At 44.4% G+C, this 16,505-nt stretch overlaps 2 protein-coding genes across 3 annotated transcripts; both read left to right on the top strand.

Annotated features, from left to right (window-relative positions):
* The first annotated feature begins 9 nt into the window (after positions 1-9).
* On the top strand, positions 10-3,492 carry LOC129735244 (uncharacterized). The gene is made up of 2 exons (XM_055700774.1): positions 10-2,503; positions 3,231-3,492. Exon 1 carries the CDS (start codon positions 34-36, stop codon positions 1,399-1,401), a length of 1,368 nt encoding a protein of 455 aa, XP_055556749.1. The 5' UTR covers positions 10-33; the 3' UTR covers positions 1,402-2,503; positions 3,231-3,492.
* A 1,684-nt stretch (positions 3,493-5,176) lies between these two features.
* On the top strand, positions 5,177-16,414 carry LOC129735243 (unconventional myosin-XV-like). Of its 2 annotated transcripts, XM_055700773.1 has the most exons (15): positions 5,177-7,025; positions 7,498-7,611; positions 9,168-9,329; positions 9,652-9,765; positions 10,204-10,262; positions 10,353-10,476; positions 12,278-12,373; positions 12,961-13,092; positions 13,276-13,401; positions 13,921-13,998; positions 14,340-14,488; positions 14,611-14,656; positions 15,028-15,152; positions 15,289-15,406; positions 15,916-16,414. In XM_055700773.1, the coding sequence occupies exons 2-15, from the start codon at positions 7,552-7,554 to the stop codon at positions 16,108-16,110; spliced, it is 1,584 nt and encodes a 527-aa protein (XP_055556748.1). In that variant the 5' UTR covers positions 5,177-7,025; positions 7,498-7,551; the 3' UTR covers positions 16,111-16,414. The 2 variants fall into 2 exon arrangements, with proteins under 2 accessions (XP_055556748.1, XP_055556747.1); XM_055700772.1 differs by lacking the exon at positions 5,177-7,025 and having other exon boundaries at positions 7,318-7,611.
* The last annotated feature ends 91 nt before the right edge of the window (positions 16,415-16,505 follow it).

Below are 16,505 nucleotides of genomic sequence, written 5' to 3'. Positions count from 1 at the left end.
CTGAAAAATGTTGAAAGCATCTGTTCAAAACCCATGACTCTAGAAACCCTCATTACACAGAAGGAACCCAACATAGCTCAGAGTTTTAGAGAGAAAAGATTAAACCTTTCAAATGTTTCAAGCTGCTCCACTATTACCAAAAAATCATCTGATAAGCAGCTCCTTGGCAAGAAAAAGAAAGTTGGAAAAGTTATTGGAAAAGTTAAACTGAGTTCAGGCCAGGCTTTAGAGGCAAAAAAAGAGAAAGCAGAAGTGGTTGCAGAGGCACTTTCTGAAAAAGAAAATGTGCATGATGGGAAAGGATCCAAGCACTCGCACACCCGTTCTGCTTTTAGAAAAGTCACCAGCTGGCTTGGACAAAAACCTGCCAAGAAAGTAAGCCTGAAAGCTCGTCTTCTGAGCGTGGCACATGCAATTGGTATTTCAAAATGGCTCTTGAAGAAATCTGGGAAGAGGAAGAGGAGTAACAAACCTTTTGGATTTAAAACCAGAGTGGCAATCCAGGTTGTAAGCACCGCTGGCTGGGTTGGTCGGTCTGGCAAAGCCTTCCCTGGTGCAGCTAGACAGCTGGGGAAGGCTGACTTGAGTGACAAAGAATCTTCTCCATTAGCGGAGGGAAATAGTGGTCCTAAAATGGATAAGGAAGTAGAACATATTGATTTGCCTTCTGGTGATTCCCTTCTTCATGGAACCAGTTCCTTTCCATACTTACTTAGCTTGGATGAGAAGAACAACAATGCTACTGATGCCAAGTTTGCTGTAGTATTCCCCAGAGTCCACAGCATGGTTAAGACAAAGACAAAGAGCTCTTTATCCAGAGGCTCTGGGAGTGGTTGTTCTCTAGAGAAACTGAGATCTCTATCAGGCAGTAAAACTGTGATGACTGTGCAACGGGGTTGCCGATTCAAATGTGACCCTCCTAGATCTTTGATGGATGAAAGCCCTCAGAGGAACAGCGAACAGGGCTTCCTTCCACATCAGGAAGAGAATCTAGTATCTACACCAGATTATTCCAGTGACATAGATGTCAAAGAGGATTCAGGTATCCTCCAGACTGCAGGGTACATAGTCACACCTGGTGTTCACTGGTCTCAGCAGCAGGCTCAGGGATGTGATCCTGCAGCGTGGCTGAGCTCTGAATTGCTGCTGCCACGACTAACCATTGAGAACCTAAGCAAATGGGCCACCTACAAGGACCCACATCTGGCCAACAGCCACGTGATGAAGGTCTGCAAGGATCAGTGGGAGGCAGAAGACATCGCTGACAATATGTTAGAGATGGAATTCATGCACAAACAGGTAGAGGTGTTGTCTCTGGTATTAAAATGCACTGAACTTCTCCTGATTTTCAGTAATGTATCTGTGTGTTTCAGGTGTACATGTGTGAAGACCACTGTGTAGAAGCTGAGGACACTGAAGATCTAACCAGACTGCAGTATGTGTTGTCAGTGGTATTCTGCAGCTAATTCAAGGTCACAGGGGCTTGCTTGTTATCCTTCAAAGCTACTGTTGGCTCAACAACAGAAAGCACATTATAGATCCTTGGCTACCATGTGAGAAAAAAGAATTTGATACATATCATACCTGAGTAACTGATGCTCCACAGTAAAACTAAGTGAAAGACAGAACTGCCCTACTGAAGTTATGGACCTGCGCTGAACCACATGGGAAGGAGCACAGCTGCAGAGGGAACTCCTGACTGTTGAGTATAGTGTGGCCCTAAACTCTGTTGCACAGAGAGGGCACATTGAATCTCTGCAGTCACACACCAGAGAGAGCAGCTCATCCTAGCTAGTAGACTTTTCTTACAGATGCACCCAGGGAACTCTGCTTCTCCTGTTAAATGGTTCCCAGTCCTGAAATGGGTTCTAAAATACCAAATAGACTTTATGGGTAGGGGAAATGAGGTTTAGAGGCTGATGTGACTTTTGTAGTATTGCAGAATGACAAAACTGGGAATTTGACATACCATTCTTGTTGCATGAAGTGGGTGGTAAGTCAGGAGACTTGCAGGATGAGAGGCATATTTCTGTTTGCCTCCTGACATGGGCATCTGTGGCTTTAGTGACTCCCATTGCCTTCAGCTATGGCAAACTCAGGCCTTACATCTTCAACGGCTTTTAAATCATGTGTTCACTGCTGTTGTTGAAAGAGAAAGGCCTAACACTGATTCTCACACCCTCTACCCTTGCCATCCAGCTGAGATAAACAACTCTAAAGGCTGTGTGCAAGGAGGTGTGGTCACATGGAGATGGACAGGCTAGATGTTCTGAGCTTTGGCTGCTCTGTTCTCTGATGTGTTAATCCTGGACATGTTGGAATCACATGAAGGCAGTGAATAGTTTCAGATCGCAGCCTCATCCGTGGGAGGGCAGAAAGGTCAATACTGACATATGCAAGTGAAGCTTATGGCTGACAAGTCCTTTCCTCTGTTTCTAGGGAAGTCTGTGAAAGCTCAGTTCTGCTGTGTCTGAAGAGGAGGTTCCATCGCAATCTTATTTATGTATGGGTAGTGGTGTTTTGTTTTGTTTTTCTTCAGTGCTTATTCACTCTGAACAATGAGCTTTAAGAGAAAATAATTTCTATCATTCCATCAAGCTTTAATAATGCACCAAGTAGCTCAAGAGCTCACTCATCACTGGGAACAGTGATAAGAAGGATACTCACACTGCTTTTACTCAGTAAATGGGTAGCATGAAATATTTGTGGTAAAACCTGAAAGTCCCAGAGTTTCTCTTTAATTTTGGTATTTATTGTCAACCCATGACTATACTTGGGTTGTATTTTAAACTCAGCTGCTCCTAGTGGAACTCTTCTGTTTTAGCAAAGCAGTTCTGAGTAAGAGTTGTGGATCTCAAGAAGAAACTTTAGAGTTTCTGCAAACACACAATGTTGCAGTCCAGAGCTAGTTCTGGATGGCTAGTCATTCTCTTTCATTTACTGTGATTGTAATTTCGTGTGAAGCTTGGAGAATAGACAGTGACCAGCGAAGATGACCATGGACCAATGAGTGCCACTTATCCTGAAATATTAATGACAGATCTTTGAAAATGACCACTGAAAAATTGTGTCATACCCTGAAAAATCTGGCAGTATAGTTGGGATAGACAGCATTCCTTTAAGGGTCATTTGAATAATTGTATTAATAGATGTGTTCAGTTGCATTCCTCAGTAAGAAAATTCTGAGAAGCCACCAGCTTTTTTTTCCCCTTTTCTTATTTTTGTCCTAGACTTACATTGGACAAATCTTGGTTTCTGTGAATCCTTTCAAAGACCTCGGTATCTACTCTGAAGATGTGGCTAGCCAGTACCACCAAGGGACTCTCTCAAAAAATGCTCCGTATGTTTCTCTTTCTCAAATAAACTCCGTTACATTTGTGCTTCAGAAAGTAGCTTATTTTCTTCCAGTTGTCTGATAGAGCAGGATGAATGCACAGGAAGTGAGCAATCCATTTGGCAAAGCTGTAGTTGCTCAGACCTGTAATGCTACTGAGCTAAACTCATTAGGTCAAGTTTCTTCAGCATTGGTTAAAGGTCCTGAATTCAATGCCTGCTGGGACTGTACTGGAGGAATTCTGGCAGTATGCACTCCCCACTGCTGATACTGGTACAGCCCTGCCAGAGCTAGCAACGTATGCATGTTCCTCTAGTGCAGATAATACTGCTGGTGTGCCTTATATTAAACACCATGGCACAAAGCATTACTCAAGTTAGGGTGAAGAGGTCCTAGAGGAACCTGAACTTTGCAATAGCTTGTAACAGTGGTATTAACCTGATGTCAGCAAAGAAAAAACCTTTGGTTTCCCTGGTTCCTCACACTTCTCCGAGCAAGATACTGGCCCATCTCTAGTGTAGATCACTGATAAGTAACCTTTTGGTGCTGTATTTGTGAGGTAGATATGTGAGGTCAGTTAACTGGGCTTTTCTTTGTGTACACCTAGACACATCTTTGCCATAGCAGAAATGGCCTACACGCTATCTCAGTCATCAGAGCAAGAGCAGTGTGTCATCATCAGGTAAGAAATAAGGGTACTTTCTCAAAGGCTTGTTAATTTCTTTATGTAAGACTTTCATCTTTGCATTTCACTGTCCATAAATTTGTTATTCTGGCTCTTGGTGAAGGCTGTCAGTAGAGAACAGGAATAAGATGGACTTTTATTCCACTCTGTACAAATACAGGTTGAATTTAGCTTCACATCAGTTTGCAGGAGTGGAAGACGTTTGGCATTCTGCAGTGGAATCTTATTTGGGCCTATTATATCAAGATATGTCTCAGTGTTTCAGACAATATGTGATGGATCTTAATTTGTTGTAAATCAGTATGACTCCACTGATACACTGTAACAGGTCCTCTGACATGTCTAAATTAGGTAATTCTGTTTTGATGCCAGCTTCCTTACCTCTTGTTCCTCCAGTGGACACAGTGGATCAGGTAAAACAGAAGCTGCCAAAGCAATTGTGCAATACCTGACCATGCTGTATCAGAGAACAGATGGCCACAGGATCAGACAGGTAAGGGGCGACTGAGATTGGCTTTATGCTGTGATGGTTAGGCAAGGAGTAGGAGCCCAAGACAGGGTAAAGAGGCCATACTGCTTATGTTATTTCTTTGTTCCTGTTTAACTGAGGCGGATTTTGGATGGTTTGTGGTTCAAGGTGAAGCTCCCGTAAAGGCATGAGGACAGCTGATGTATTTGTTGTTCTGTATTTTAGTATCTGGGAGCCCTGATGCTGTATAAAGTGCTAAATCTGTTCGAAAAGAGAGATGATACCTTGCCTTAGAGACCTTGTAGCTGTGTCTGGGAGGTGAATCTGAACAAACACAGAGCAAAAGTAAAATGAAAGATCATAGCAGTGAAGGTGAAGAGCTCACAGAGCAACTCACCAATGGCTAGAGATAATGATACCAAGATAAATTTAAAAAGAGGCTCTTTATTCAGGCAAGAATTATTTCAGTGAAATCCCATTTTTCTTGGATTTTTGAACTAACAGTTACTAAAGTCTCTTTTGGGTTTAAAAACCTGTGATTGCTACTGAAATGTTCTCTCCATCGTTTCTTCAAGCCCTGCAATGTCCTACCCATCCTGGAGAGTTTTGGGAATGCCAGAACCATCCTCAATGACAATTCAAGCCGGTTTGGAAAGCTTCTGAATATCCACCTGCGACAGTGAGTTAAAGGAACATTTTGGGATACTGTCCTTCCCAGCTGTCAAGGGGTGCTTGGGTGAGAAAAGGTCTAGCAGTGCTTAGAGCTTGTGAAATAGCTCTCCCTCCCCTACACTCTTGCTATCATCAGGATAGGAAGAGGGTGAGTTTATATGCCTATTCTTTTAGGTTTCCTCCACGAAAGAACAGATCTTCACCTCTCAAAATGGGTGATAAATTAAGAACGTAAGAATGGCTGAACTGGTTTATACCAAGGAGCCATCTAATACAAAATTATGTCTCCAACCCTGGCCACAAGCATTCACTGAGGCAACAGTAAGAACAGGCCAAATACATCTAATGATTTTCTTTAACACTCTGTTAGCTCTTAACCATTTGCAGCAGCTCAGGAGTTTTTCTGAGACTCTTGTGGTTTTCCAGTTTCCTCTTGGACTCGTATAAAGTCATGCCTCTGCAACAGTCTTTGGCAAGTGCTCTACAGGTCAAACCAGTTCTGTGAAAAACACCTTTTTTGCTTTGAACCTGCCTCCTTTCCAACTTCTGTTTTTGGGGGTTTTGGTTTGGGGTTTGTTTGATTGTTGCCAGGCACTGAGCTGATATTCTCATGGAACTGTCTTATCAGCCCCAAGGTCTCAGGCCTAGGCAGCAATGGTTAAGTTGGAGCCTGTCAGTCTACACGTGAAGCTGGGACTACTTTAGCCTGTATGTATCACTTTACATTCATCTGCAGTGAATGTCATGTGCCATTTTCTTGCTCACTCACTCCGTACTGTAAGGTCTGTCTGCATTTATTCACAGTTGGCCTTCATCCTCACTGCCTTGAATAATTTCATACAATCAGGAAGCTTTGTCACATTGCTGTTTGGCTTCTTTTTTAGGTCACTTATCAAACCTTGAGTTACATCTACAGGTCAGAGCACAGACACACTTTGTGGAACTCTAGTGGTTGCCTCCCACTGTTAAGAGGATCACCATTGACTCCTACCCACGTCAGGGACCTTCCCTTATGCCATGGTTGCTTCGATTCCCTGGAAGCCCTACAACTTTGTCAAAACCTTTTGGAAATTCATGTAGAGTGTACCCCTTAGATCATTCTTCTCTACAGATTTGTCACCCCCTTCAAATGACTCCAGCAGCTCTGTGAGGTAGGATCTCCTTTTACAGAAGCCATAGTGACTCTTCTGAAATCAATGGTATATATTCAGGTGCCCACTAATTCAGCCCTTGGTTACACATGTGCCTGATCTGCATGGGACACATGACAGGCTTAAAGGCCTATAGATCCTTGCACGCAGCTTAACTACAGACTGCTGCCTGTGTGGCCCACTATTGCTGTAGTATCTGGAAACTCTGCTTTTGGACTAGGATCACTTTGTGCAAGATGCAATTAAATTATAAAACAAAAAGGTGGTCTCTGTCCCCACAGGCTATCATATGAAATGGGTGGGTAGGGTCAGTGGAAATGCAACAGCAATCAGATACAGCTGAAGGGAAGGGTGCGGCATGTTCCCTCCACTATTTTCAAGACACATCCTGTAAGGATCATTCAAGTCCAAGCTCCTTTGTACTCTGGAGGCTGTTCAGAATTCAAACTTGAATCTGTGTTTCTCTGTAATAGTTTGTAATAATCTGATACAAAACACCAGTGCTGGAATGCTTCAAAATTCTAAGCAAGTTGGTCAGGTCGTACCCTTGTTTCTTGGCAACAACTCCCTCTCCTAAACCCTCAGAGAAATGGTTCTACAAAAAACCTGTAACTGGCTTCTGACAGGATTTGTTGTTGTCTTGTGCTCAGTGGCATTGTGGTGGGAACATCCATCTCCCAGTACCTGCTGGAGAAGTCTCGTGTGGTATTTCAGGTAAGGACCAATGAGACTCTCCCTCCTAGAGGGGTCCTGCTCTCCCTTACTCATATTTAACTTTAAATTTACTGTTAAACAACAGGGATTTCAACTGTTGGCAAGAAATATGTCCCCTTCCTGTAGCAGAGGGTGAGCGCTTATTTTGTTTGAATAAAATAGGGGACCTCTCTGTCTCAAACAGGTTGAATCAAGTCATTTATTAGGGATTACTGGAAGTTAAATCTTTCCTCAATTATTTTTTATTAGTGTCTGGAGTGTGGAAAGGAGCTGTGTGAAAAGGCCTGCTCTCAGATGTAATGCTTTTACAGTGTCACTGAGAAACCCTGGAAACTTTTCAAATTAAATAATTCTTGGGTGGCTTCTGGCCTCATCTTGCTGACCTCAGCATTGCAGTGTCCTGCTCTTTGAGTGTATTCTGTAGAGTTTTGAAACTGGCTATGTCAACTCTATGAACTGTGTCCCCTATCAGGCCCATGGTGAGAGGAACTACCATGTGTTTTATGAGCTGCTGGCTGGGCTGCCTATGCAGCAGAAAGAGGAGATGTACTTGCAAGAGGCAGAGTCTTACTTTTACCTGAATCAGGTGAGTGAGGTGAGCATGCTCTACAGCAGCTGATAAAGAGTGAAATGACCAAGACATCACTTCTGTTTGGTTAGGCACCTAACAACTTTGCTTCCCTTCTAATGTGTCCCTCACAGGACTATGCTAAAATCCGCTCTGCTCCATCTCACACCTGACCTAAGAAGGAATACCTTTTTCTCTTATGTGATCTTTTTATTACCTTTCAGGTCCCTTCTGCTCCCAAAGAAAAACCTTTTAAAAAAGGAGTCATCATGTAGGCCCATGGCTCCACCCCGTGGTGAAGAAATCCTTTTCTCTTTGCCTTCCCTTGCACTTGCAATTTGCTGTGGAAATGAAAAGAGCAAGAGAGATTTCTTTCCACCTTCAGCAAAACACTTGCTTCATTGACTGACTTAATGGGTGGAAATTTGAAACCACTGAATTATACTGCTGATTACAATATATTTGAATTGGAAAATTGGTTGCCAGATTTATGGCAAGCTATCACCTTGGAGCATGGTTTCTTTTGTTTAATGACATTTTCCATGCTCAAGGAGTTCACAGCAATAGCAAGATATCTCCTCTTTCAGCTGTGTGGGTCAGCATTCCCAGGTGGGCAAACTATTTACAGCTGCTGTTGTCATGTGAGGAATACTTGACAAACTATTACTGTCATCTTCCTTTCAGGCAAGGAATGGGTGAGTATCATTAATGACTCAAGGATGGAGGGCAATTAAGGGCCCATTCCCTAACAGGGTGATGTACCTAGTTGGCAAAGGATCTGTATTGTAAACTAAACTCCTCAAGGTGCTAGTTAACAGGAGTGTCTCAGCCTGCTGCAGAGAAGAGAAAAAGATCAGATCATGTGTAAAGAAGTTAACAGAGACTGATAAAATCTCTCTTGGATCTTGCTTGAATCTGACAATCAGATGGAAGCTTTTGTCAAAGAATGCCTTTGTAGGCAAGCAGGTTCTACAGACACCCACCTTGACCCAGGATTTCTGTGACCTTTAGAGTCACAGGCAGCTGTCAGGAGTGTCCCCTTGTAAAGAAAACCACAAGAAGAGTAAGAGCAGTATGCCCATGTTGTAGTGAAGCTCTGTGGCAGAGATGAGTGAGATTATAATCTGGCTCTCTAGGTACAAAGAAACCCATTTGCTTTGATACATTGGGTTCTGGTACCATTTGGGGTAGCAACATGACATACATACATACATATATACATACATACATACATATATATATAGTATGACATGACATACTTGGGAGTAGATTCTGGCATCCCTTCTCTCAAGCTGCACTCCAGCAGTGGTCAAGGGGCAGCTGGGGTGCCTATATTAGAACCATAATAAAAACAGCATGTGTGGGCAAGAGAGATCTTCCTTTCAAAAACTCCAGAGAGAAAAGACTGTTCTGTCATGAATGCTGTGCTCCCACTAGTGGTGTCTTCGGCCTTTTTATTTCCGATTCCTCCAGTCCTTAAAACGTTGAACTACTTCTCTGAAGATCGTTGCTGGTAGCTCAGCTCCAACCTGGGCAAAAGGGCTGACCATGATTATCTGTTCCTATTCTCTCAGGGCAGAGCATGTGACATCCTGGGGAAGGAGGACGGTCAGGACTTTCTGGTCTTGGTGCAAGCTCTGAAGGGAATCAACCTCTCGGAAGATCAGCTGACCTCCACCTGGGCTGTCCTGGCTGCCATTCTGCAGCTGGGGAATATCTGCTTTACCTCCTACGAGGTACACTAACCCTTGGCAGCCTGGCTATTTGTGCTGAACATCGTGCTGTTATCCCATGTGGTGGGACCGGTGACATTATTCTTGACTGGAGATTATATTCTTTGAAGACTATTATGTTATTTTGATATTAGGCTCTAGACTGACCTAGGCAGGGACAGAAGATGGAAGGCAACCAAAGGTTATTAGAGCCAAAATGAACCTAGATGCTAGTGTTTTGCCCAGGCTGTGACCAGGTCTGTGCAGCTGAGGTGGTGTTGAGAATATTAATACTAATGGAACCTGGTATCCCATCCATAGCTGACTATTGTTCTCCATTATTTAGAAAGAATCCTATGAACATGCAGCCATTGCCGGTGACACTGAGATTCAGATTGTGGCCAATTTGTTGTGTGTCTCAGCAGATTTCTTGCAAAGTGCTGTCACTCACCGTGTCACTGTGAGTACCTTTTTGGTGATTTCTCATTCATCCTGACACATGGAATGCCCTAGCCCAGTGCTGTCAGCAGAAGGGCCACCACCTTAGAAGGTCTAAAACCTGGGAGGTAACAGCAGGAGTAAAATGGTTGTGGTGCTGGATCAGTAATGGGGGCGAGCTGAACCCCTAAAGGCAGCTCTGTAAAGTTGGCAGAACTCATGTCAAGGAGGGCTTTTTTCTGACGTGAGTGGCTTCAGGCTTAACAGGTTGGCCAGCTGACTCCCAGCCTGAAATGTGGCAGCAAAATTCTGGTTTTACTTTTTCCTTTGATATCTGGGTAAATTCCCAGGCCAAATAGAAAAAAATCCATTTATTAACTGGGCTGACTTCCTTGTGGATTTAAAAAATTGATGTATTTATGGGATAATAACAGTAAATTCTGGCTCTTTATGTATCCAGGTGACATCTTATGATCGGATCTTCACTCCTCTGTCTGTAGAAGGAGCCATTGATGCCAGGTGACTTCTGCTGTTACTCTCTGGGTTGGTCAGATGCACCCAATGGTGCTGTCTTTGCAGTAACTGGTTTTACTCCCCTCTCCTACTCAGGGACTCCATTGCCAAGACTCTGTATTACCTGCTTTTTGAGTGGCTGCTGCTGAGAATCAATGAGTGGTTGGCTCCCTGGGAATCTGACTGTGCTCTGGGCATTGTGGACATACATGGTTTTGAGGTTGCTTTTCCTGTTCTTTTGATATTGTCTGGGCTGGAAGTGCACGTGCTGATTCTCCTCAGCCACTGCCAGAAATGGGGAGGCTATCTGATGGGTGGGTTTTCTGTTTGGTGTTGGTTTTTTGTTTTTCCTTTTTTCCAGAAAGGAGACAGTAATTGCACCATGTAATCTAAATGTCTGTGTTCAGGGGATACTTCCTTTTTTCAGAGGCAGTAGAGAAGTGCTCCTTCAGGGTATGATTTAGCACTTTTACTATGGACTCTTGTTATGATTGCTATCTGGAGGAGCCCATAGTCTTCCATAACTGCGTGGCATAGGTAGAATCTTAAGGTACATAGAACTGGGTGGATTGGAGTAGTATCGGTGTGTAAGTGGAGTCCTAACAATTGTAAGCGCCTAACAACCTAGTCTCAGCTGGAGTGGTTTCTGGTGCTCCTACCATGTCAGCCTTGCATGTTTGATACCTTTGCGTGAACTGGTCAGTATGGTGCTGCATAGATAGTGCACATAGCTAGCTTTGGTTCTGTCATTCTAAGGAAGATGAAAATTATTTGCTTTTAAATCAGAACAAAACCAGCAGTTTCACCAACTTGGTCCATTGAATTAGCTCATAGGCGGTATTAAACACAGATCAAAACTGTCTTTTCAGCAAGTCCACTGGAGTTTAGAAACCAAGTTATGTGTGATGTTGAAAGGGAACATGGGGATTTTAACTCCACAGTTCGATTCTCACCTAAAGCAGGTTTGACAAAACCCCTAGAAGTTTCTTAGAACTTTCACTTCTACACAAATTCCTGTAAAAAGCAGCTCAGAGTCCTTTCCCTGTGCTCTGCTGCTCAGCAGTGGCTTGGGGAGCCAGATCACTCATCAGCCTGTTTTGATGGACCAAACCCAGAAAAATATCTAGTATAAATTTGCATGCTGTTGAGGTGAGGTGAATGAGCTAATTCTTAATGAATCACATTTTAATTATTCATGGTGCTATTAACAGAAGTAAGAGAAAAAAATTATGTAGTTGTAATCTAACTGTTCCCATTTGTTCCTGAAGACTTGGGTAAAGCTGGAAATATGTTAACACTATCTTTTATTATTTATTTCTTTTCACGTGCTTCAGCATATCCTGTTTTTCTGTTATTCCCAGCCTGAACAGGAATAAGTCCAGAATCCACTGTAGTTTCTGAAGAGATTCTCCCTGATCCACTAGGCTTTGGATCAGGACAGAGATAGGAGAAGTGCAGAAATTTTGTAAGCCAAGGCCCTGAAAGGTGTTGGTTTTTGAAACTGAGGTTAGGGTAGCACCTAGACTTCTGGGTTGGGGATCTTTACCCTTGTGGCAGGTGTACACCCATGCCTCTGCCCCAGTGAGCTTCTGGGGGCTTCCCAGACTTGCAATAAATAAAAACCAGGCAGAGCAGGGACTTGGTATGATATGTGCTCATAAAGGCCTGTGAGTTTTGTACTTAGGATTCCCGTTAAATTCTTTGTATTCTGACGAATGCTGAAAACTGGAGCATATAAAGGTGGGGGTGTGCATCCAAGAGTAAATTTCTTCTCTGTGCTCCTTCACAGCTTGTCTTGCCTCTTGCTGTTCAGCCTAGTCAATAAACCAGGCTGAGAGCTTGCAAACCAGACATAAGATGATTTGAATTTCTCAGGTTCATTCACACTTATTGATCAGAACAAGCTGCCTGAACCAGCAGTTCAGATCAGCACCATCTGGTGCTGTGCATTATTCGTGGGAAGACACAATCTCCTGGGAGGGCTGCGGGTTGGAAGTGATGATGCCTTTTTGTCTTTGCAGGATCTAGGTGTGAACAGCTTAGAGCAACTCTGCATCAACTTTGCCAATGAGCATCTCCAGCGTTTTTTCAGCCAGACTGTCATTGCCCAAGAAGAGGTAAATGGAACCCATGCCACCAGGTGAAAGGCAGCATATATGGAATGAGCTGAGGCAGCGTCAGCTGGAGAGTATTCTTTAGCAGGGAAGCAGGAAGCTGAATAAGCCTGGCCCTCTTAAGCAGTAGCTATAGAATCCTAGTCCAAAGAGCTGGCTATTTAATGTCTTTTACTAATTCTGTAGTAAATTAAGGGAAGGGGGAGTTTGGTAGTGCCTTGCTCCCTTTTACAGATTTTATAAGTGAGTTGGGCAGAATCAAGGACCCAAGACCCCGGCTGGTACTTTTGAAGCCTGTTTGGTAGATTCATTGTAGTATTTTACGTATCACTCAGGCTCTGGAGATGAAAATGAATTTATCAGACTTGTTGCCTTTTGACACTCTGCTTAGCAGCCTTCCTCTCTTAGATTAGGAAAATCATTAGTCTCTTTAGAAGAAGCTTCATGAGACAAAAATGATAATTCTAGCCAAGTTCCTAACAGCAGTCAAACACTAACTTCCTGATGAATAAACCAAATCCTTCTGTTAACTCCCTCCATTTGTTCTTGTTTGCATGGCTGGATTTAACTGGTTGGTCTTTAACATGCAGGAGGAATATAGCCAAGAGCAGTTAGCTTGGATTCCTATTTCCAAGATGTATAGTGAGTCATGCCTAGATTTCATTGCTGCAAAACCCCATGGTATCTTCCGTATCCTGGACGACCAGACTTCACTGACTCAGGTGAGAAGCTGTTATCCTCTCATGTGATCTCTTTCACAGGGTGGTTATGGTGAGGCAGTTACACAGATTAAACAGGGACTGTGTTTGCACAAGTATTAGGTGTCTTTATCTTCAGTTTAACAGCGGCTTTTCAGCCAACTGAATGTGTTGCAGCAGTAGGAAACATGTTTGTCATCTTTTCAGGCCACTGACCACACCTTCCTCCAGAAGTGTCATTACCATCATGGAAACAGCCCTTGGTACACCAAGCCCAAGTTGCCTTTGCCAGTCTTCACTGTGAAGCACTATGCAGGGCCTGTCACCTATCAGGTGAGCTGGCAGGGCGCTCCAAGCAGTTGAAGCAATAGGCCAGCTTGGAAGCATGCTGTGGATGTCCTGAGGGACCAGCTCTGAGTGATGTGAACAAAGCTCTCTCTCTGCAACTGCACATCCCTTTAGCATCAGTTTATCAGAAATGAGGAGATTCTTATTAAGAGGGGCAACTAAACTGCTTCTGGGCAGAAGGAAAATAGATCATGGCCTCAGCTACACAACAGCCTACATTGCCTGTCTCAGAGCCCTGGAACCAGGAAAGCTGTTGCTGCTGTAAAAACTGTGGAGGTCAAAGTGGGCCGGGCAATGAAGGGGAAAAGGAGCAATCCTAAAAGCAGAAGTCGTTGTTCCTTCCACTCCTTGTGGCAGCAGGAACAACAAACTTCACTCTCTAGGACTTTCGCCTTGTTCCACCTCTCCAGCTGTCTGCCCCAAGTCAAGGTGTGCTTAAGAGGGGTATTTGTCTGTCCGGTTGGTGGTCTGAATGGTGCATTAAACCAGACTTTGCTTCTGCAGGTCCACAAGTTTCTTAATAAAAACCGTGACCAGCTTCATCCAGAAGTGCTGGATATCTTCTCTCAGAGCCACCTCAAGGTACTGTAGTGGTTCAGGATGAAGATCTCTATTAAAGACACCTGATGAGACACTCATTGCTTTTGTGTGAGAAGCAGAAAGATCCTGGTCAGGTGTCAGAAGAATCCGGAGAAAGTTTTGTTCTACTGAAGGACACCTGGGAGTTGAGCAAGTCATCTTTGCCAGCAATTGATGCATTTCATGTACAAAATGCACAGACTGCTTGAAGATGCAGCTGGGTTCCTGGCACTGCTAGGGGCAAGGGAGAATGGTCCCCCAGTTTCAGGTAGAAGAGATTGTTCTTTCCACCTAGTTCAGGGATCTTTGGTCACTACTTTTTTTTTCTTTTTTTTTTTTTTTAGGTGGTGTCTCACATTTTCCAGAAGGCTAAAGCTTCCTATAGTCAGCAAAGGGAGCTGGGTGCCAGAAGCAAAGGGCCCAAGCCTCAGGCCTCCACACTGGTGGCCAAATTCCAGCAGTCTTTGCAGGACCTCACAGCCAAGCTGAAAAGGTGAGAGACTGTTATGATGCCATCCCTGCACTGGGCTGATTGCTGCACCCAGAAGTACGTGAAGTCTTTCCAGGTCAGCACAGAGAGGAGCGTGATCAAATGTTCTTCCTTCTGTTTTGCAGGAGCCATGTCTTCTTCATTCGGTGCATCACCCCTAATCCCAAAAAGGTAGGGCGGCACCCTGTCTCCTTATGGAGTCCCCCAGTTCCTTGAAGTCTTCTCCAGCAGCTCTTCTTTCACAGTTGGTGTTTGGACTTCTTTGCCTTATTTGACAGCTTGAAACTTTTCTTCCCCTTTCTCTGTCTCTCACCCTTCCCTGTGGCCATGTGAGCTGACCACATGCTGGAGGATAAGAAGCCAGTGCCAGCTGAACACCAAAGGATGTGTTGGGTTTTGTGTTCCATCACCCATAGACCATCACAAGATCTAACCCAAGGACAGGATGATAGAAGGAGACCCTTTTCTAAACTCTCCCTTCTGTCTCCCTTTTTGTTTCTTTATTTCTCGTTTCACAATTTTTTTCTGCCTTATATTCACAGCTGTCAAATATCTTTGATGTGGAGTATGTCACTTGTCAGCTGCGACATTCTGGGATACTGGAGGCTATCCACATTAGAAAGGAGGGATACCCAGTCCGTCTTCCATTCCAGAACTTCCTAGCCAGGTACAGTGGTGTCCTGGCTTGGGATTCCCCAGACACTCAAAGCCTGAATGTACTGACTGGCACACTGTGACCTGCTGTTCTCTGAGGTCTCCAGTTACAGCCCTGGCTTCCATCATACCAACATCTTATCTTCCAGGTATGGCTTCCTGGCTGGACAAAGGCACAGCTGCCTGGAGGAGAGGGAAGGCTGTGTGGCAGTGCTGTCTCATGTGGTGGGGAACCCTTCAGATCTCTATCAGATTGGACTAACAAAGGTGATGCCTATAGAAAATCCCTTTTTACTCGCACAGGCCCAACCATCCAACCATCTGTTCACTGGCTGTAAATGGACAGAGAGCAGTTCAGCTCTCTGCCCAAAGAGGGAGAACACTCTGCCTTCACCTCCCTTTTGCTTTGCCTCTTGTCTCAAGTATGAAGGAGGGATTTTTAGCATTTCAGATAAAGAAACAGGAGACCGGCTCCAGGCTGTTCTTGTAGCATGGCCAGCTCCTTTGTCTACCCAACCTTCCTTGATGGAATCTGGGCTTCTGCCTTTCCTGCCTGTGAACCTTCATTGCTCCCTGATTCCCTGTCCTCCCCAAATGCATCCACCTCTGTCACCTGCACCTGTGCCTCCTGCCCTCCCCAGCTGAGGTAGTGCAGTTTCATTAGCAGGAAGCCTTAAAGGCTACAGAGAGATAAACCAGCAGCTTTTATTATTGATCAACTCCTTAGAGAAGCTGGCTGCTTTCCTTGTGGGTCAGCAGCTGTTGCTTTTGCTCAGGTCTTTCTGAAAGAGAAAGCCAGGCAGCTTCTGGAGAGACGATGGAGCCAGAGGCAGAGTTGGGCCATTGTTACTCTGCAAAGGAAATTCCGATGCCTCCTTCGCCGCAGACGCCTCCGTGTCCTCCAGGAGAAAGTCACGATCATTCAGGCTCACTTCCGAGGTTATCAGGCAAGGTCAGGAATCAAAGGCTAGGGCAAGGTACAGCCTTTTGTCCTTGCCTAGGACAGCAAGATGGGGATGTGCCTGGCCTCATGTTGGCTCCCTGGCCTGCTCTGTGGGGGGATATCCTGTTACTGGAATGGTGGAGGAGGGACTTCCCAGCCTGGTACCCAACACTGAGCAGAGGTTCCAGGGGAAATACAGCTGCTGTCAAAACTGTTACAGTAACTTGCCTGTGCTAAGGCTGATACTGTGATAGCTAGAGTAAAGGATGTAGGGAAAACATCTAAGAGAGGACCAGGCTTAACACAGTAAGCCTGTGGACTGGCTGATTGTATTAACGTTATGTTTGGCCCATGCCCTTGTATTGAGTCCACAGTCTACCTAAATTTTGTTGATATTTCCCTCATTGGCGTTGTTCTCTTTTC

This window comes from Falco cherrug, chromosome 1 (assembly GCF_023634085.1).
Source record: "Falco cherrug isolate bFalChe1 chromosome 1, bFalChe1.pri, whole genome shotgun sequence".
Lineage (NCBI taxonomy): Eukaryota > Metazoa > Chordata > Aves > Falconiformes > Falconidae > Falco > Falco cherrug.
This window is presented reverse-complemented; position numbering and strand designations above follow the sequence as displayed.